Source organism: Nelumbo lutea, chromosome 3 (assembly GCF_056320005.1).
Source record: "Nelumbo lutea isolate HS-2025 chromosome 3, American lotus-T2T, whole genome shotgun sequence".
NCBI lineage: Eukaryota > Viridiplantae > Streptophyta > Magnoliopsida > Proteales > Nelumbonaceae > Nelumbo > Nelumbo lutea.
The window spans coordinates 103,756,893-103,777,533 of NC_142686.1; the positions used below are offsets into that span (position 1 = coordinate 103,756,893).

At 37.5% G+C, this 20,641-nt stretch overlaps 1 protein-coding gene across 12 annotated transcripts; it reads left to right on the forward strand.

The window, feature by feature from the left end:
* Positions 1 to 1,115: 1,115 nt before the first annotated feature.
* LOC148867310 (uncharacterized) lies at positions 1,116 to 19,859 on the forward strand. Of its 12 annotated transcripts, none has more exons than XM_088974452.1 (13): positions 1,116 to 1,250; positions 1,352 to 1,451; positions 1,549 to 1,657; positions 2,076 to 2,164; positions 3,386 to 3,442; positions 3,621 to 3,729; positions 3,817 to 3,918; positions 4,038 to 4,102; positions 5,821 to 5,924; positions 13,222 to 13,286; positions 16,101 to 16,155; positions 18,942 to 19,080; positions 19,263 to 19,859. In XM_088974452.1, exons 1-13 carry the CDS (start codon positions 1,124 to 1,126, stop codon positions 19,291 to 19,293), a joined length of 1,152 nt encoding a protein of 383 aa, XP_088830578.1. In that variant the 5' UTR covers positions 1,116 to 1,123; the 3' UTR covers positions 19,294 to 19,859. The 12 variants fall into 12 exon arrangements, with proteins under 12 accessions (XP_088830578.1, XP_088830579.1, XP_088830582.1 ...); XM_088974453.1 differs by having other exon boundaries at positions 19,752 to 19,859; XM_088974459.1 differs by having other exon boundaries at positions 1,119 to 1,250; positions 1,314 to 1,451.
* Positions 19,860 to 20,641: the final 782 nt, after the last annotated feature.

Below are 20,641 nucleotides of genomic sequence, written 5' to 3' on the forward strand. Positions count from 1 at the left end.
CATATCGTATCAGTATTGTTAGTGTCCGGCATGGGATACACTACAACTGGAGATGTATCCTGCCAGTTGTGCGCATCGGGCCGATACGGGTGTGTATCGGTTCATATCGCACTGTATCGGTTGATACATATTGATATAGACCGATACGTTATCCACGAGAAGCGAATGTGCATACTCTTCTAAAAAAGAAAGTTGTAAGGGTTCAAACTCACGTCAAGAGCTAAGGGAGAGCTTAACGTCCACACCTATAAACCACTATGCCACTCGATCTTGTGTTTATGAGTAAATGAATATAACTTTTTATTTCTTTATTACTTAAATGCAGTTCAAATAAATAATACATATTATAGTTAACTCCAACTAAAAAAAAGTAATATTTAAAATTAGCATTTTATTAAATAATAGAAATGAATAATATATCAAATCCACTTTTATATCAAAATATTATTTGAATCTCAAAAAAAAATTATAATAATATAATATCAATGAGAATAGTTACTTTAATACTTAAAATTTATAAATCTGCACATGATATATATATATATATATATATATATATATATTAATTTACATTACATAAAATCATATTTATTATTTAGAAAATAAAGAAATTGTTTAGAAAATATTCAGGAATATAATCTTAAATTGAACCTATCAAATCTACTAATCTACATTTATACAAAAAAAAAGATTTTTAAATAGAAAATTATAGGAATAAAAATATAATAATGGAATAATCATTTTAAAAGTAAAAAATTATGAATTTGCATATGATATGTATCTAAGAAATTTTAATTGATTTTATATATTTTAAGTTGAGATTGTACATTTTATAAATTATTAATGAATATTTTAGTTTACATAGAGAATTTAATATTTGGTTGATCTCTTTGTTAATGTAAAAAAGTAAAAATATCTATACATCATATTATATTAATTGTAATATATTTTTTTATATACATCATTAAAATATACATTTTTTCATATGTCCATATGTTTTCAAAACGTATCCATATATTTTCAAAACTTATTTATATCCGTACATGTATTTATCCGATACTCCATACCAATACTTATTTGTACCATCTGTGCCGATAAGACTTAAAAGTGAGAATCGCTTACAATGCGGTTAGCTTTCGCGCTTTTTTTTTTTCTGTCGAAGATTTTGATAGAAGCGAGGGGTGAAATGGCAGGTGCGGTTCCTTTCTTCAACTTGGCTCCCGATTTGAAGGTCTCAAGGCTCTGCTTAGGTTTGTAGTTCTCTTACTGTTACTGCTCTTCGTAGGAGCGTGTTTCTGAATTCTGAATTACAGACACCGTGGAAATCGTCTCCGAATTCTGGTTGTTACAGGAACCATGACATTCGGAGAGCAGAATTCGTTGCAGCAGTCCTTCCAACTTCTCGATGAAGCGTTTGACAACGGAATTAACTTCATTGATTCCGCAGAAATGTAATTTATGCAGTTACTTTTTCAGTGCTTCTCAGCTTTGGGTTCCCTTGGCTTCATTGATTTCGAGTTACCTTGTATATTTCCCTACTTGGTTTAGGTATCCTGTGCCTCAGCGTGCGGAGACCCAAGGGAGAAGTGAGGGATACGTTGGGCGTTGGATTAGAGAGAGGAGAATTTCTCGGGATCGTGTCGTCTTGGCCACAAAGGTCACTTTATAACTTGCTGTTTAAATTGCTTCTCCTGTTATCATCATCTTCATTTTCTTTTCATATTTGTATAAAGTCTTCTCGCTCTACCATCTAGCTTTCGGTTTGTTATTTGTGATGATTTTCCTGTAAATTGCTTATCTTCATTTCTGTCCAAAGCAACTCAGCGATCGTTCCGATGCCACTTGTTCCGGAGTAAGATTCCTAGGTGTTGAAACTTACAATCCTGTTTTGTTTTCATGTTAGTCAAAATGTTTGATACTTTGATATAGCGCGTTAATACATGTATTAGGTGAAATTCTAGTTTTATATTAAGATGACTCCCCACTCATGGTTTTGGCAACGGATTTTTTTTGGGGGTCCAATTTTAGCTTTCAAATGTCTTGGCTATAGATGATTATAATGGTGCTTGATATAGGTTGCTGGACCGTCTGGGCAGATGACTTGGATTCGAGGTGGACCAAAGTGTTTGGATGCTAGCAACATTACTGAGGCCATTGACAATAGGTCGGCTTCCATATTCTTCTGTTCAAAACTTTTATTTATAGTAGAGGTGTAGGGAAATCTCTTCATATTCTGAAATGATTTGTTATGCAATGTACCATGATTAGTGTATATGTAAAGCACTAGTGTTCCATTCATATGTCGAATGCGGTTAGCTTCAAATTCGCTTTATTAGAGTGACTTTATCCTTGCATTTTTCTCTCTACAAAACAGAAAGAATATATTAAGAATGTAAAATCAGAAAGAAAATTTGAGGAGATGTCCTAAAACGCAAAGAGAATATATCAAGCCTGCTATTTCTTCTTTAATTTTGCAAGCAATTGACAGGGGAGTTTGTCAGAACCCATGTTGCTGACCTTTTGTCTTGTCCTTGCCTATACAACAGTGAATGATGTGCAGGATTTATCTTTGAAAATTCCCTTAGCATAGGCTCTGCTGATGCCATGATGACTGGACTTATCACCATTACTTCCTTGGTCCACAAATTAAACTGGATTTATATTGCAGCTATTACAGTCTCAGGATACATTTGATTTATAGTTAAGCCTTACCATTTGGTATGTTTTGGTATATTTTTCCTTTCGTCCTACTTTGAGAAAAGTACAAATACAAATATGTACAGCATGAATACATACAAGATACAAGGTTTTACACTCTACATATTTGTATTTCTATTCCTTCCAAACTGAGCCTTCGGTGCAACTTGAATCTAGTCCAGCATATGCAGTTGTTACATGTACCATAGTCTCTAGTAACAAAGAGGGAATAACTTAGCATTTCCCAGATTTGTAAATATAATACTGTGATTATGCCTGTAGTTGTCAGGCACCAAGGTGAAGCTAGGCAACCATGGAATGCCTGGATGACTAGTTGCTTGCCTAGACAATGAGTTTTGAAAATAAAATGCCATCAAATCCTAGGCTAACTTCATAGTTTGCACGGTAACCAGCAATCATCTACACTAAAAATTAACAAAAATACTCATCAAATAACTTCACATTTCATATCAAAACACATAAAATCATCATATTCATAACAAGAAATCCTTTAAGCACATAAATTTTAACTTTTTTATATTTTAAAATAACAAATGTCACAAAAAAGAGCCAAAAGAATATATCAATGCAATGGATAATGCTTCATTCAAATTTCCGCACTTGAATCTAGTGTCCATAAAGAATTTGAGTTTTATGCTCTTAATGATAGTTAACTGAATTGATGCAGTTTACTGCACATGCGAACTGATTACATTGATCTTTATCAGATCCATTGGCCTGACCGGTCAGTACTTTTCTCCTGTTCATTTTGTCCTTTTTCCTTTATTCTTTTCACCGGGGGGGGGGACTAACAACCCAGTGGTTTATTTAGGTAAGCACAACATTGTACCTTTTAGCAATCTGTCCTTTACATGTTCAATCAATATTGCCATTTCTGAGGTTTTCCATATTTGTGCCTTTAGCTATGTTCCCATGTTTGGAGAAACTGAGTATGATCCAACTCGGCAGCTCTGCTCAGTGCCTATAGAAGAACAACTTCAAGCTTTAGGCAGAGCAGTTGAAGCTGGCAAGGTAAGCTAATTAAACAATGAGTTTGGCTTGTATGGATATATTATTTTGTTTGATTTTTTTGCTTACATTTCAATGTCCTGCCTGCAGATCAGATATATTGGACTCAGTAACGAAACACCATATGGTTTGATGAAGTTCCTTCAACTTGCCAAAGATATTACTGGCCACCCTAAGATAGTATCTTTGCAGGTCTTTTGTGGATTCACTTTGGTTTAGAGAATATACATTCCATTTTCTATTTTCTTGCTTCCCTCTTTTTCTTCCACATGCATATTGCTAAAGTAAAACTCAATCTATCTTTTTGATAGAATTCATACAACTTGCTTTGCCGAAGTTTTGATTCTGGACTGGCCGAGTGTTGTCATCATGAGAGGTAATCTACAATTTATAAGTTTCCAAAGTTGTCATGATAAAATGACGTGACTTAAGAGGGATGACCTGAGCAAATCTATTTTTGATAATGGATGCACATCCCTAATCATTAGTCAAAATGATGTTAATGTTTACCACTATAAACATGACCTTTTACTTTTGCCTGAGGATGTTGTGAGTTTATCAAAAAAATGCAATGTGCCCAAATCAGTCCCCATGACTTGATTTATATGCACTTCTGTTCTTCGTGAAATTTGTGTAAGATTGACCTTTTCCTGGAAGGATGGTGGTGGGGGTTGCTAATTATTAAGAGACATTTTCTCACCTTTCAGATGCAATATTGGCAGAGAGTTATGAAGAGAAAGAAGTTTTAATTCTAGTATACAGGTGGCTATAGAGAGAGAAGTTACAACATGGTGGCCATTGTTTCATTGCTTTTACTTTTATAGGTAGATGACAATATTATTTCGTTTATACTGGTGCCTATTTTTGGGCTAGAATCTAGATTGATTGTGGGTCTAGAGATAAAATATCATAGCTTCATCACTCTTGAAATGAAATCCTGTATATCTCAATTACAGAATCAATTACAGGATAGGGTCAAATGATTAATGAATTAAATCAAACATAATATACCATTAAAATAAGAAAGTTCCAGAAAAGCTACCTATTTCCGAACACCATGCATTTAGTGCCAACTGCCAAGTTCAAGTATCTTGATTATTGAGCGATTACTTATTGACACAAATAAATTATTTTCTTCTCTATTGTTTTTTACAACATTTTTGAATTCTTCATTAAATGTGGTTATTGTGTGGTTGGATTTGAGATTTCTATTCCTTGGTTGTGATAGGATAGCAATGGTTGCATCTTCTTTCTGTTTTACTTCAGTGGCATTTTTTCTGTAGTCATTTTTAATAGAGGATACAACTTGCTCTATTATTGAGAATGTCATTGTTCCATACTATGTATTTTTGGCATTTCATCCCCTCAGTACAAAGCCTTTTCTTAATGTTCTAACATTTATTTCAATGGACATTTGTGAGTGTGGTTGGTTTATTTGGTTATAGAGGTGAGAATTTTAAGTATTGGTTGCTAGCTAGCAGAGTTGGTAAGTTCCCTGTGCGTTCAAATACCTTACCTACCAGATGGTTGGCACCTTGCAGCCATTACCTACTTAACTGACAACAAAACCAAATAAACAAATCATCATCACCCAAGCCTTATCCCAACTATATGGGGTCAGCTACATGAATCCTGTTTCACCATTCTATTTTGTTTAATGCCACCGAAAAGTAAATAAACAGATAAATTCATAAATAAATAAAAGAACCACTTATTTTTATTTCGTAAAAGTTTGCCTTTTCAGTATTCTCTGTTAATAATATTGTTGTAGATACTTAGGCTATATATTCAGTTAAAATGTTAAATGCAGCCTTACCCTTGGTGATCTTATGATAATTTTGCTAGAGGGTACAATGTAAGGGTATTGAGTGGGAAAAACACCCTAGTGGAGGATTCAGTATGCTAATACACAGTGCCTCCTCCTGGGACCTGACAATCTAAATGGAATTTATCTTTATGATTTTGGTAGATAAATATGACATGAAGGCCACTTTTTGTTCATTGGATGGCTTGGAACTCTATGGTTTAATATTTCTCAAATTGTTCATTTCTTTTATTTAAATTCAGAAATTTATTGCATATTTTCCTTTTCAGGATCAGCTTATTGGGTTACAGTCCATTGGCAATGGGCATCCTTTCTGGGAAGTATTTCTCTCCTAGTGGAGGTCCAACTGATGCTCGGATGAATCTTTTTAGAGGTCAATTCTTCTTGTTTATTTTCTTAAAAATCATTTTTATATTTCTTAGGGTGATGAAAATTGAACCCATTTTAGATGTTAGGCTTGTGTTCCCAAATTCATTGGCAAATCACAATTCAATCATTTCATTCCAAGTAACATCCCAGAATTTTATGTTTTCTTTGGATCTGTGGTTTCTATTGTGGGACTTAACAGAATGGGCTTTGGCCCATTTATGTTATAAAGTGTTTATGTCTCGTTGGGCTCTAATGTTTTGTTCTGTTATTAAGTGTAAATGGGACTTATCCTTCTTATATCTTTAAGTTATATTATCTCTTACTAATGGGGGGTAATTTTGTCAATCCATGTTATTTTGTTGCACTAACATAAATAACATTTTGAAGGGCTGGAAAGATGCTGGCACCCCATTTTTTATTGTATCAGAGTTGTAATTTGCTCTGCTTCTGCTCGTCTACTCTCTTCTTCATCTCTTCTCTTTTCTCAAACCTTTTTATTATTGTTGTTAGAACAACAAGAGGGAGTGCTACTTTTGGTCGTGGTAAACTGAAGTAGTTTCTAGGGTTTTTTCCTTGGAAAAATCTCCAAGGAGGCCCAGAACAGCAATTGTATGCCCAAGTGAGGAAAGAAACTGTGGAGCAGTCATGTGGACTGCTGGAGAGACCTAGTTAACAGGTCTAGCTGCTGGATTGTAAGGAGTATCAGTCCAGGGGATTATTGTTCCAGCTGCTGGACTGTAAGTAGCATCAGTCCAGGAGATTCGATTGCTTCCTAACTTAGTTTTCTGAAGTTTCAGCAAAGAGAAGTATTATTTGACTTGTTCTACTCTCAAATAACAGTCTTGGGTGAGTTCGATATGCCTTCCAACACAAGTGAAGTCTCATCCGGAGATTTCAGGACCGTAGACAATGTTGTTCATCTTGGGAATCCCATGGTACAGATTACTAATGTGAAACTAGAAGAATATAACTATAGGGAATGGGTCATTTCAGCAAGATGGTCCATAATGAGCCATGGACTGCAAGGTTACATTGATGGGAAAATTAAGGAGCCTAAGGAAGATGACCCTAGTTACAGAAATTGGTGTAGGGAAAATGCAACTGTGATGTCATGGTTGCTAACCTCTATGACTCCTAAAATTGCAAGGATTGTTTAGCACTATACCACGGTCCATAAGATTTGGGAAAAACTGCATAACACCTACGATCAAAAGAAAAACATTGCAAGAATTTACAGGTTGAATCAAGACATTTTTGGGTTGACTCAAGGAGGCATGACTATTGCAACCTATTTTGCTACACTAGAAGGTTTGTGAGAAGAACTTGATCACCATTTGGTTCTTGAGTGGGACAGCACCAATGACAAAGAAAGGCATGGCAAGCAAATTGAAGAAGGAAGGATATTCAAACTTCGTGCTGGCTTAGACAACTCATATGAAAGCATTGGAGCACAAATATTAGGGAGAGATGAACTTTCAAATTTGCATCATGTGTTTTATCTAATCAGGAATGAAGAAATGAGGAAGGAAATGGGAATTGGTGTTTCTCTTCAGCCTAGTGAACAGTCTGCCCTTGTTTCCAATAGCTCTAAGGGTGGAAAAGGGGTGGATAAGAAGAACTTGAAGTGTTCTCATTGTGGGGGAGAGGGGCATACTAAAGATACTTGTTAGATTCTTCATCCATACTTGAAACCAGCAGCCTTGAGGAAGGACAAGAAGCCAAACAGGAGTCCTAACTATAGATCAGATTACGTTGCCAGTCCAAATGTTGTAGATGGTGTTTCTAAGGGTAACAATGGTAACAGCACTAGCTCTTCCAATATGGGATAGACCTCCACTTCACCAAATAACTTCCTAGAATTCACAGCCCAAGAGGTAAATATCCTCATATCCCGGTTGAAACAATCTTCCATTGCTTCATCCTCATTTGCAAAATCAAGTATAACTTCTGCCCTTGGTGCTATTCGGTCCTCTTCATCAAACATTTGGGTAATTAATTCAAGAGCTTTTGAACACGTGACAAATTCATCCTCATTATTTACTACTTACCATCTCTCATTTGGGCATAAGGTAAAAATTGTTAATGGCTCTCTTTCCAAAGTTTTTGGAAAGGGAGACTGTTAGAGAATAAAACCTATTCAAGGACCTCACTTAATAGCTTAAGCTTTTAGGTTGAATGGTTCTCTGAGATGGATCAGAGCCACTTTGACCAAGTGGTCTAGTGTTCGATTCTCGTCACCCCCATTATAATTAATTAAGTTTCAGCACAAGGTATGGGTGGGCCTGTGCTGTCCACGCTTCAATCCCAATGGGCTTTCGTGTGAGGGGGCATGTTAGAGGATAAAACCTATTCAAGGACCTCACTTAATAGCTTAAACTTTTAGGTTGAATGGTTCTCTGAGAGGGACATTCAACTAGGAAGAGGAATTCTCCTCAAACCTGTCGTACATCTTCCATACTTCACTACTAATTTACTTTCTGCCTCTAAAATTACCAAAACCCTAGATTGTGTTGTAACCTTCTTTCCTACTCATTGTGTTTTGTAGGATCAGTTGATGAGGAAAATGATTGGGAGTGGTTGTGATGTTGGTGGCCTCTACTACCTTGATGATAATACATGCTCAACTCTGAAAGCCTCTGTCATTGGTAGCTATAACAAGGAGCCAAGCACAACTCTTTTCACTTGGCATGCTAGATTAGGTCATGTGGTGTGTTCATTGTTGAAAGTTTTGTTACCAGAATTGTTCAAAGATGTGTCTGTTGAAATTCTTTTTTATGATGTGTGCCCGTTGGCAAAACATTAAGGAAAGCTATCCAAGTTCTATTAGTAATGTCACTACCTTTTTTTATTTACTTCACTCTAATGTGTGGGGTCCTTCACCCATTGTTTCTATGGATGGTTATTGCTATTTTATGAGTTTCATTGATCATTTCTCAAGGTGTACACAAGTTTACTTTATGAAAGAATGTGAGGAAGTTCCTAGAATTACTATGATATTTTACAAAATGATTGAAACCCAGTTTGGAAAGAAAGTTAAACAATTCAGGTCAGACAATGCAGTTGAATATTTTAAGAATACCTTGAACTTATTTTTTGAGGATGAAGGGACTTTACATCAATCCTCTTGCAGTTATACCCCACAACAGAATGGGGTTGTAGAGAGGAAAAATAGGCATCTTATGGAGACAACTAGTGCTTTGTTGTTTCAACACAAGGTTCCCAAGAAGTATTGGTCTTATGTAGTGCTTATTGCATCATATTTGATAAATAGGATGCCATCCAGGATACTTGGGATGAAGACTCCCTTTTTTGTTCTATGTCCTAATGACCCTATGTTCTCTTTACCACCAAAATCTTTGGTTGTGTTTGTTATATTCATGTTAAGGATCCAAAAAGAACCAAGTTGGATCCGAAGGCGATTCGGGGGGTCTTTTTGGGTTATTCACCTACACAAAAGGGATACAAGTGTTTTGATCCACACTTAGGGAGGAAATTTGTCACCAAAGATGTTACCTTTTGTGAGTCATAGTCTTTCTTTGAACCTTCCTGAGATCCTCTTCATGGGGAGAATCGTGGGGTGGAAGAGAATTCCTCCGAAGTTAACTCGTTTGTCTTTGCTCCTACTCCCTTTCCTTCTCTTCCATCCTCTCCTTCTGCCCCTCACTATTTTAATGGTCCTTGCCCTACAACTCCGGTTACTGTTGTGCATGAAGAAACAACTCCTACTTCACAAGATGATGAGGTTGCTCTTACTATAGAAGTTGAAAATATTATTGAAAGGAGATGAGTGTGTACTTGAGGAAAAGGAAGAGAGGCCCATCAGTTAATGACTACAACCAGTTAGATGTCTTTGAAGCTGATCAAGGTACTATCCCTGTTTTTTCTTACTCTAATTTGAATCTTCCCATTGCTTTGTGGAAACCTACTTGGTCTTGTACTCTTCACCCTACAAATAAGTTTGTCCCTTATTTCCATTTGTCTCTAGCATATTATTCCTTTGTTTTTGCCTTATCTTCCACTTCCACTCCTTCCAGGTAATTTGAGGTTGTTGCCAATCCTAAATGGAGGGAAGCAATGGATGAAGAAATGAGAGCATTACTAAAGGCTGGTACTTGGGAAGTGGTGGATCTACCTATTGGAAACAGCACTGCTGGATGTAAATGGGTGTATATTGTGAAACACAAGACCGATGGATCAATAGAGAGATATAAAGCAAAGGTTAGTGGCAAAAGGATTCACACAAAAAGAGGGTATAGACTACACAGAGACATTTGCCCCAGTTGCCAAGTTGAATACCATATGGGTGTTACTGTCTCTAGCAGCTAACTATAGTTGGGAATTGCGCTAGTTGGATGTCAAGAATGCCTTTTTGAGTGGAGATCTTCAAGAAGAAGTCTACATGGATCCTCCAGCGGGCTATAACATGAGAGGGAAAGTATGCACGCTGAAGAAGCTTTGTATGGACTTAAACAATCTCTCTAAAGTTGGAAAGGTCACACTAATCAAAAGTGTGTTAGCTAGTCTTCCAACCTACTTTATGACCCTTTTTCCTATCTCATCTGAGGTAGCAAAGGAAATGGAGAAAAAGATGAGAAATTTTCTTTGGAAGGGCTGGAAAGAGGCTCACAAGTATCATTTGTGAGTAATTATAAAAAAAAAAAAAGTATCATTTAGTGAGCTGGGGACAAATTTGCAAACCTCAATCACAGGGTGGGCTAGGAATAAGACATTTAAAGCTGTTCAATCTAGCTCTATTGGAAAGTTGGCTGTGGAGATTCTCAATTGAACCAAATAATTTGTGGAGAAAAGTGATAGAGGAGAAATATGGCCTAAGAAACAATGGGCGGGATACTGGACCACTCCCTCAAATGTATGGATGTGGAATGTGGGAAGGAATATGTAAGGCAGTTAGAAAGTTCTCCAATTGCATTAGATTTAAAGTGGGATATGGAAGAAAAGTGAAATTCTGGTCAGACCATTGGATTGGTGACAGGTCACTCAGACAAGGAAGCCTTAGTAGCATATTCATTCAGGCTTCAGGAGAATAGAATGTGTTGGACTCCTTCCTTTGGAAGGAGCTTCAATGACTGGGAAATTCAGCAGGTTGCTGACCTTCTCTCTGTTACAAAGCCAACATCTGAATCTCCACTCCCAAGATGCAAAATTCTAAAGGGACCAAAACTGGTGTCTTCACAGTTAAATCCTTCTATTATAAGCTAGTGGGGAGGACTGAAGTTCCTTTTCCTAGTCAGGCCATTTCGGGGAATCTAGCTCCTTCAAAAATTAAGTTCTTTGTTTGGGTTGCAGCTTTGGAGAGGTGCTTGTCTAAGGAAATGTTGATAAAAAAAGGCATGACCATTCCAGATCTTAGGTGTTGTTTATGCAAGAGGTGGAGTCTGTTGGGCATCTTTTCCTCTACTGTAAGTTTAGTTCTGCAGTATGGAGCCACTTTTTGATATCTCTGAATTTGAATTGGTGCATACCAGCATCAGTTAAAACTCTTTTGGAGGAATGGCAGGTTTCTAGACTTTCCAGAAAAGGGAGACTTTTCTGGGCTTCTGTACCTCCAGCAGTACTTTGGGCTGTGTGGTCAGAAAGAAATGGAAGGTTGTTTGAACACAAATCCACTTCTGAAGCCAAGGTCATCAATTCAGCTATAGATGCCATTAGGAGCTGGTTGTCAATACATACTGAATTCAAAGATGTCACTTTTGACTATACTTTTTTGAGAATGGCCTTTTTTGAGGACCTTCTTTTTTGTACAGTTACTCGTTGTACACAGGACCAGTTATTAATACAATTATACTTCACTTTCATTAAAAAAAATCACCTAGAGCATGGTTTGAGAGATTGTGTAAAGCAAAGACTGTGGGTTACCATCAAAACAGTGCTGATCACACACTATTCTATAGAAAAAATGGAGAGAAGTTATCAGCATTGATTGTATATGTGGATGACATGGTGGTGACAGGAAATGATTCAGTGGAGATCAAAAGACTCAAGGTTCTTGGCCTCAGAGTTTGAGATAAAGGACTTGGGACCTCTAAGGTACTTCCTAGGAATAGAGGTGGCCAGGTCTAGGGAAGGAGTTTATATTTGCCAAAGGAAGTATGCTTTGTACCTCCTAAAGGAGACAGGAAAATTAGGAAGCAGGCCTATTAAGACTCCCATAGAGCAAAACCATGGATTACAAGAGATGGATGAGGAGCTTTATCCGGACAAGGAAAGATACCAATGACTTGTGGGTTAACTTCTCTTATCTCTCACTAGACCTGATATTGCTTATGATGTCTTGGGAATCACTGTCTAGACCTTTGAAGTTCTATTGTGATAACCAAGCTGCAATAAACATTGCTAATAACCCTGTCCAGCATGATAGGACCCAACACAGAGATTGACAGGCACTTTGTGGGAGAAAGGATAGTGTCAAGAGAGCTATGCATTCCTTATATGCCATCTTCAAGACAAGTTGATGTCTTCACGAAGGGTTTTGCTAGAACCAGATATGGAGAGCTGATTTGCAGGCTGGGCATGAAGGACATCCATGGTCAGCTTGAGGGGGAGTGTTGTGGGACTTTAACAAAATGGGCTTCGGCCCATTTATGTTATTAAGTTTTTATGTCTTGTTGGGCTTTAATGTTTTGTTCTCTTATTAAGTGTAAATGGGCCTGGGCCTTCTTATATCTTTAAGTTTTATTACCTCTTACTAATGGGGTGTAATTTTGACAACCCCATGTAATTTTGTTGCCCTAATATAAATAACATTATGAAGGGCTGGAAAGATGCTGCCACCCTATTCCATCAAAACCAGAATTCAAACAATTTCTAGAGGGAGCTAATTCCACTTTCTTTCTTTCTGTTTTTGGCAGCCATAAATAACATTATGTAAGGGGGCTACTACATCAATTTTGAACAAACTTGAGCTTAATTGGGTCTAGTAACTTTGGGATCCTTTTCTTGGGCACATTTGAAAGGAACAGGATTCGCTACAAGCAAAAACTCTGCAAACTGTGAAAGCATGAAAATCCAGCCATACATCGGGATTTGGGAACATCTTCCCATGATTTTAACATACATGTATGGGAGATATTTCCAATGTGCAGTTGGATGCTATGTGAGCAGAGTTTCTGCTTGCAGGAGATCCATACTCTATTTGAAATCCTCGAAGGGCTTACTGATTTTTAATCCATCTAGAAACTGTGAATTTGTGCACCTTGATTCAAACGTAATCTTAAAATATAATTATAATCATAGAATTTATAAGCATGTTTTTGTATCTTATATGTTCATCCATTTTCCAGGGAAGTATTCAGAAGGGGAATCCAGATATAACCTGTCTAATTCTGTCATAAAAGCAGCTACTAAGGTATAAGAAGATCTTATAATTTTCCAATACCAATTGTTCAAACTATTTTTTAGTCCTACTATAACATATGAAAAAGAAGTAACTAGTTCCATACCTATCTGTTTGTTGTATGGGAGTCTGATACTGATTTAGGTTAGAAGAAAAACAGCCTTTTGAGAAGAAAGGACTGTTTAGAAAGTTGCAAAAATTCAAAAGAAAGTAGCAGAAATCAGAGTTCAAGAGGAGAGAAGAAAAAGAAGAAGGTGGCGGCAACTTGGGTTCAGAGAGAGAGATTTTCGAACATAATCTCTTCTCTTACTCCCTTAATTCTATTTCATTAAGTTAAACTTTAGTAATTTACAGAGAAGCCCCTAGTTGGGCAGAAACTTAAAAAGACATAACATAAGAAAGAATAAAGCCCAGATTAAGGCCTATTACAGCAAAGAACATAAAAGATAAAAAAGGATAAACAGCTTATGGGCCATTTGGCCCATCTTCTCTACAAGGTTGAGGGTCACAGGTTGAAAGAATTATAGTTGACTCTAATCTTATACTACTAATAATATTCAGCTGCCTTTGTGTGTCTACCAAAGCCTGATGCTGATTCAGGTGAGACAGAAGGCTACAGGTTAGAGAATACAGGCATAATAATAAGAACCAACTGCCTTTGAATTTCCAATTTTGTCCTATTATAATAATTGAGTTGCACTGACATTGATATTGTTAGAATGGCTTTTAAATTGTCAAAGCTGTTGCTATAAGTACTTTTTTAAAAATTAAGTTAGTCATTAAATACTGATGATTTTATTAGTTAGCATAAAATTAGTCTTATTTATGAGCTAATTTATCATCATTTCATGTTTGAGTTAACCCCTTGATTAAATATAGTGGGAACCATTCTCCACTATCTTTTGGCCTTCTCTAAAAGCTCCCTATGTTTTAGAGAGAGAAAGCTCTTTCGTTATTCTATTTACATCAGTTTTTCTCTTCAAGAAAGAGAAGAATGAGAAAAGAGTATTCCCATTTGGTGAAAGAGAAGAAAGCAGATTTCATCCTCTTTGAGAGAAGAACAAGTTTAGAAATCAGCCTATTTTGCGGTATTTTCTATCGATCATATGGCTGTGGTTTTGGGTATCCTCCATCAAGCTTTTGGTGATTCTTGGTTCTTCATTGGTTGGTTTGAGGGGTTTTGCCATCTGTGATAGGTGAGATCTTTCCTTTGTCTTGCTCATTGAATACACCTTTTATTGGTAATTAGGTTTGTGTATCCAAGAGAAGATTGCTCTCTTGATATTGGTATTCTCTAGTTGTACTCAAAGAAGTTATAGCCCTTTCAGTGTTTTAAAAGCACAAGGCACCAAAAAAGCACAAGGGGCAATTTGCTTCCAAGGCACAAAGCGAGGTGTGTGCCTTTTTTGAAGCAAGACACAAAAATACAAAAAATGCCAAAAAATATATAAAACTGTCAAAAAAATAAAAAAAAAATGAAAAAATGTTAAACATAATATTAATAAAAAAATATAAACTTAAGTTTTAAAATAAACGTTTTAAAAACCTTTTATCTAAATTAAAATACATAAACATAACATGTAAATCGTATTCAAATGAAAATTTAAAAATAAAATCAAACATATAAAACGTTTTCAAGCATGTAAAACCCATAATCTCTTCTTTTCCTCAATTGCATTACTTCAAGTAGCTAATGTGATGTAAGACATTGCATTCCTGATTCTACGAGCCGCCTTTGTACCATGCCCTTCAAGGCAAGCCCAAACAAGTCCATGTTAGGGTCTTAAATTCTTAACTCTCACACAAAAAATAATGATTTTATAATTTTAATAGCCTTTTAAGAAGATATTTTATTAGGATGAATGAATGAACAACATTAGCAAAAAGGGCGTGGTCGGGATCAAAGCCACCGGCCTAGCTGCTAGGTTCAGAAAAACAAAAATGTGTAAAAATTTAAAAAAGTGCATGAGCTGAGGCACAAGGTGCATCAGGCACACGCCCAGGCACACCAGGCGTGCACCTTTTGAAAGTACTGTGCCTAGGACCTAAGCAAGGCACATACCCTAAAATGCACCTCACCTGTGCGCCTCCCTTTTAAATCAATGAACCCTTTATTTAAATTAAAGAGTAGAAGTTGTGGTTTTTCTCTCTACATTGGAGGGTTTTCCACATAGAAAATCTTAAAGGGCAGTCTAGTGCACAAGGCTCCTGCCAATGCAGGGTCTGGGGAAGGACAGGTGCATGCAGCCTTACCCCTGTACATAGAGAGGCTGTTTCCAAGATTTGAACCCTGGTCACCCAGGTTGCAATGGAGCAACCCAACCATTACGGCAAGATCCACCCTCTCCACATGTAAAAGTTTGGTGCCCCTTAATCTTGTTGTTTGCTTCACTGTATAGTAAATCTCTATTACTTAATTAGATAAAATGTATCGCATAGTTAAGACTCCATCAATCGTATAGGTAAAACTCATCTCCTAGGTAAGTCTATATTATACCTGCTGCACAATTTTTACCTATTGGGTTTCTCCTTGGTTTATTCATTGAGAAAGGTCAGTTTCCCAAGACTACCTCCTCGCATGTCTGGTGAAATTGACATAGAAATGATTTGGGATTGTTACATTTCAGTTCTTGGTTTATGGAGTCGCCTTGTTCCTAGTTGTGTTCCTTCATCATTTTCTTGGTGCTCCTCTATTGCTAATCATATTCCATTGCTATATAAGTGTATTATATGCTTAATTCTTTTTTTGATCACACCATTTTATTGGTCTCTGATACTACATTGTGCATGCTGAGTGGCATTTTTTCTACTGTTCTTTTTTTGCAGGCATACCTAGAAATTGCAGAAACATATGGCCTTCCTCCTGTATCTCTTGCAATTGGTATGATTGCTTTTCTTTCTATGTAGATATTGATAGGGACTCCCGTTGCTTTAGCAATCACCTTGGTCTCTCTGTTCTACGAAGTCTTCTGTTTCACTCGCATTTCCAATATATTCAAGATATGGAAATGATTAAATACTTATGCATTTCTTTGTAAGTGAATGCAACATTTGGTAATGTTCTAGGAGCGAAAAGTAGTTGTTCCTTGAGCATCAGTAAGTGTTTTAATTGAATGTTACCAAACATTACCAAAATGTCCATTGATTTTTCACGAAAGAAATCTAGAAAACTTCCTCCAAATTTACATACTGGAAAGTTGGCAAGGCTGACTGGCTAAAATTGGAGGGTCCAATATCTGGGGGTGTCAACTAGCTGGGTTTAGTATGTGTTGGTGTTGGGCTTAAAGCTCAACTCGAAATGACTATACCCCAACCCAAACTTGCCCTGCCCCAACCTATCAGAAAAAAAAAGAAAAGAAAAACTTTCCCTGCCCCACCATGTGAATAGAATGGGCCTGGATGTCTGAGTGTCAGGTATGAAACATGGCAAGGCCAGGTGAGTTAAAAGCCAAAATTTGGAATAAAATTAGAAAAAATAAAATAACAGGGAAAGAGATTAGAAACACTTTGATGGGTTGAATAAAATTAAAACACGTTAAATGTTTATGGTATGGCAATCTAGGAATAGTGTTAGTGTACACCATGGTTTACCTGGTTAACCCGCGTTGTTGTAGACTTTTGTGATTAGATGCGACTAATGGAGGTTCTAGAAACTAAGTTGGCTAGGCATGTTATTTTCCATTTTTCCTATGGTCATTTTCTGTACTGGACTGATAAATGTTGACATGGCTTTTGGCTAACAGAATTACATAGGGTTTGGCAAGTTTTTTGAGATCTTCTAGTAGTCCTGACAGTAAAAAGACGCATTGAGCTTTTGTATGAAGGTCTGGGTAGCCTGAAGCTAGTTTGGCTACTGCAAGTTTTTTTGTATTTTTCTATCTTTTTGCATGAGAATAAAGTGAGAAAAACGCGAAAAGTTCCATTTTGAGCTTCTCGAAATCAGTCTGAAATAGGCTTTTCGCATCTTTTCGATGGACCAACTTTTGGTGGCTAAATCTGTTATGAACCAAACAGAAAAAGACTGCGGCGCAATCTGCCCGACTTATAAACAGCCGAAAGACCGTGTGGAAAGACACACCAAATGGGGCCATAATAGGTAGGCCTGTAAACGGTATTCGAAACTCCGAATTCGAATCCGAGATTCGGCACAATCGAATCGAATTCGGATTATTCGAATCGGATATTCTGTTGAATTCGAATACTTTTTTTTTACAGATTAAATTATCAGATTGAATTCGGATATGCATTGATCCGATCCAATAAATATCCGAACCGATTATATATATATATATATATATATATCACTAAAAAGAAGGCCAAAAAAATGAAAAAACAGTTTTAGAAATTAGAATTGAGAAATGACTCATTTCTCAATGAGAACATTCGAACGGTCAAACCTTGCCTCTCTCCAGTCTCCATCTCCTTTCAACTTTCAAGTTTCAAAATTCAAACCCTAACCCTAACCCTCCATCCCTCCCTTCGCCGTCGTTGGATGCCGCTCGAGCAACCACCATCACCGGCCACTGCCTCTCATCCTCCATGATTTCGCTTCTCCTCAGTCCTCTCATCGGTCGTCTCTCATCTTCTCCTCTATCTCTCACTCTCTCAGTTCACTCACTGACTCAACCTCGCCACCACCCAAGCAACCACCATTATCGGCCACCTCCCTCCATCCTCCACGGCTCTGCCTCTCCTTTGTCTTTCTCATCACTCATCTCTCATATTCTCTTCTATCTCTCACTCTCTTAGTCCACTCACAGACTCAACGTTGCCGCCGCTCGAGCAACCACCATCACCAGCTATTGCCCCCCATCGTTCGCATCTCCGCCTCTCCTCAATCCTCTATCACTCACTCTCTTAGTCCACTCACTAACTCATCATCGCCGGTCGCCGCCGCCCAAACAACCACCATCACTGATGGCAATGTCAGTGATAGTGATGGTCGAATTCGAATGGAATCAAATATTCGATTTAATAATCGAATTCGAATTCGAATTGAAGCATTCAATACCCATCGGATATCGAATCAAATTCGAATATTATTCTTTATAATTGGTTTTGAATTTGAATCTAGCCTGATTCGATTCGAAATCGATCCATTTACTGGCCTATTAATAGGTAGAACGGATATTGCACAAAGGCCCATTTGTTTTTCGGGTAAGTTGGTCAAGTGGGTAGTTGACCACAATTCCCACATTCATATGCTGCTATAATAGTGGGTTTCACAACAGTATGTAAATTTTCTGTAGAATATCAGTTATCCAGCTAACTGATACCCTCCTAGAGGGTGGGTAAATTGCTTACCCTCCTGTTGATAATGCTCTCACTCTCGCCTCTCTATTTACCCGAGTAAGTTACATTGCACAATAACCTTGAAACTAAATTTATTTAAACAATTTTTGTTTGGAAAACACTTGTCTGGATAAATTCACTTACCCAGCTAAAATAAAAAGTATAAAACGAATGAGGCAGCTATTATGTAATATTGTAATCCTCCTGAATATTGTTTTTGTCTGCATTTCTACAAGATGTACTGCCACCAGTTAGATGTTAGATGTGGCGTCCAGTGCTAGTGGCCCATCCTGATGTTTTAGTAGTTATCTCTTATCTGTCATAATTTCGACTTGTTAATGTATTTTTAACCATTAACCTATTTCATCTATGCAGCCTTTGTACTGAGACACCCTCTTGTTGCCAGTGCTGTTTTTGGCGCAACCAAGCCATGGCAGCTGAGAGAGGTCCTACATGCTTGCCAGGTGGAGCTGCCTCCAGAAATAGTTAAAGCAATCGACAAGGTTCATGCCAGGTATCCCAATCCCTGCCCCTGATGGAAGGAAACCCAACAACTCTTTGGGCTCAGTTTGGGAATAGTGCAAATACAGATGTTGTCATGTTGTATAGTTGTATTTGCACTCTACCCAAATGAGGTCCTAACTTCTCTCCTCAAAATGAACTAGTCCTTCTGTTTCATTCACCTGTGTACATCAGGAATCCCATTTGGACCAAACCCAATTGGTGAATTAAAGGGAGGAGAGGATCCGTAGCATTACCGTGTCCACCATGGGTAGCAGTCGCTACTCACTACTCATTAGTCAGGCAACCAAATCAATGCCAAAAACGACTACTTCTTACAAATGGGGACCGCCTATACGCAACCCATTACCCATCTTAATTTTTCATTGGGAGTGAGTGGTTGGGCTGTACGATGCTATTGTAAACAGCAACGGTACAGTACAGGGGCAGGAAGCTCACATGACATTTATCAAACAAACAAGATTGATTGGCACTTGGCGTAATTGGGTCTGTGTTGGAAAGTTTTTGCGCAATTGGGTTTGGGTGGACTTTAGGTTGGGATGCAGATGGAGATGCAGTGCACCCAGTTTTAAATGTTGCTTCATTTTCATGTTTTTCCAAATTTAATTCATGATGGCTGGGTCCAGTTGTCATGCTATATTCTTTATTTTTGTTGTCGTCCAGCTGGCATATTCTATCGGAGGAGATATGATGTGCTCTCGGTATATGACTGCATCTGTGTGTATTCTGTAATGTGCTCTCGGTATATTCTGTGTCATACTATATTCTTTATTTTTGTTGTCGTCCAGTATAAATCAGATCTGTTGCTGGTTGAGACCTGTTGAGGAGTTGGGATTTCCTGCCAGCAAAACACATTCCAACAACCTACTAACATGATCTGGCACTGCACATCTCACCTTGAGATGTGGGTCCATCATGGTTTTCAAAACTGGACCGGACCAGATGGTCGGACTGGAAAAACCAGGAACCGGTTACCTTCATTTTACCCTATAACCGTCTTTTTGGCCAAAAAACCATTGATTTGGTCAGCAAACTGTTGATCCAGGCGGTCGAACCATTTGAACCGTCCAATAGTTTTTGGTTGTATTTTATTTTTTTATTTTTTATTTCTTTTGTCAGAATGGGCTGTCTGTTTGGTTCAAGCAGTCAGACCGTTCAACCTGGGAACCAGACCCTTGAATGGTTCATTGTTTGGTTCGGTTTTAAAAATCTTAGGATCTACCATAAAAGTGTGACCAGCCATGTATGAGATGTTCGGTGTCAGATGATGTTGGAAGAATGTTGGAATGTATTTTGTTGACAGGTGATCCGGACTCTGCTGAGGGCGGGAATTCAGGTCCAGGCCATTCAACTTTATACCGTTTTAGATGAATTGGATCTACTCACAGAATGCACATCACACGGACCTCACAATCCCATCCCACCATGCATTAGTAACATCTCCCAATGAATAATAACAGAGTACGGGAAATGTTTTCAATATATGGTGAGATAGAGCTGTGAGGTCCGTGTGAGATGCGCTCTGTAGATGTGGATTCTTTTTGGATTCAGGC

Excerpts from the sequence above, each read along its gene's own strand:
- LOC148867310 (XM_088974452.1), top strand. The coding sequence starts at position 1,124 with ATGCGGTTAGCTTTCGCGCTTTTTTTTTTTCTGTCGAAGATTTTGATA. Across the intron at positions 1,452-1,548 it reads TTCATTGATTCCGCAGAAAT|GTATCCTGTGCCTCAGCGTG; the intron begins GTAATTTATGCA and ends TACTTGGTTTAG. Across the intron at positions 13,287-16,100 it reads TCATAAAAGCAGCTACTAAG|GCATACCTAGAAATTGCAGA; the intron begins GTATAAGAAGAT and ends CTTTTTTTGCAG.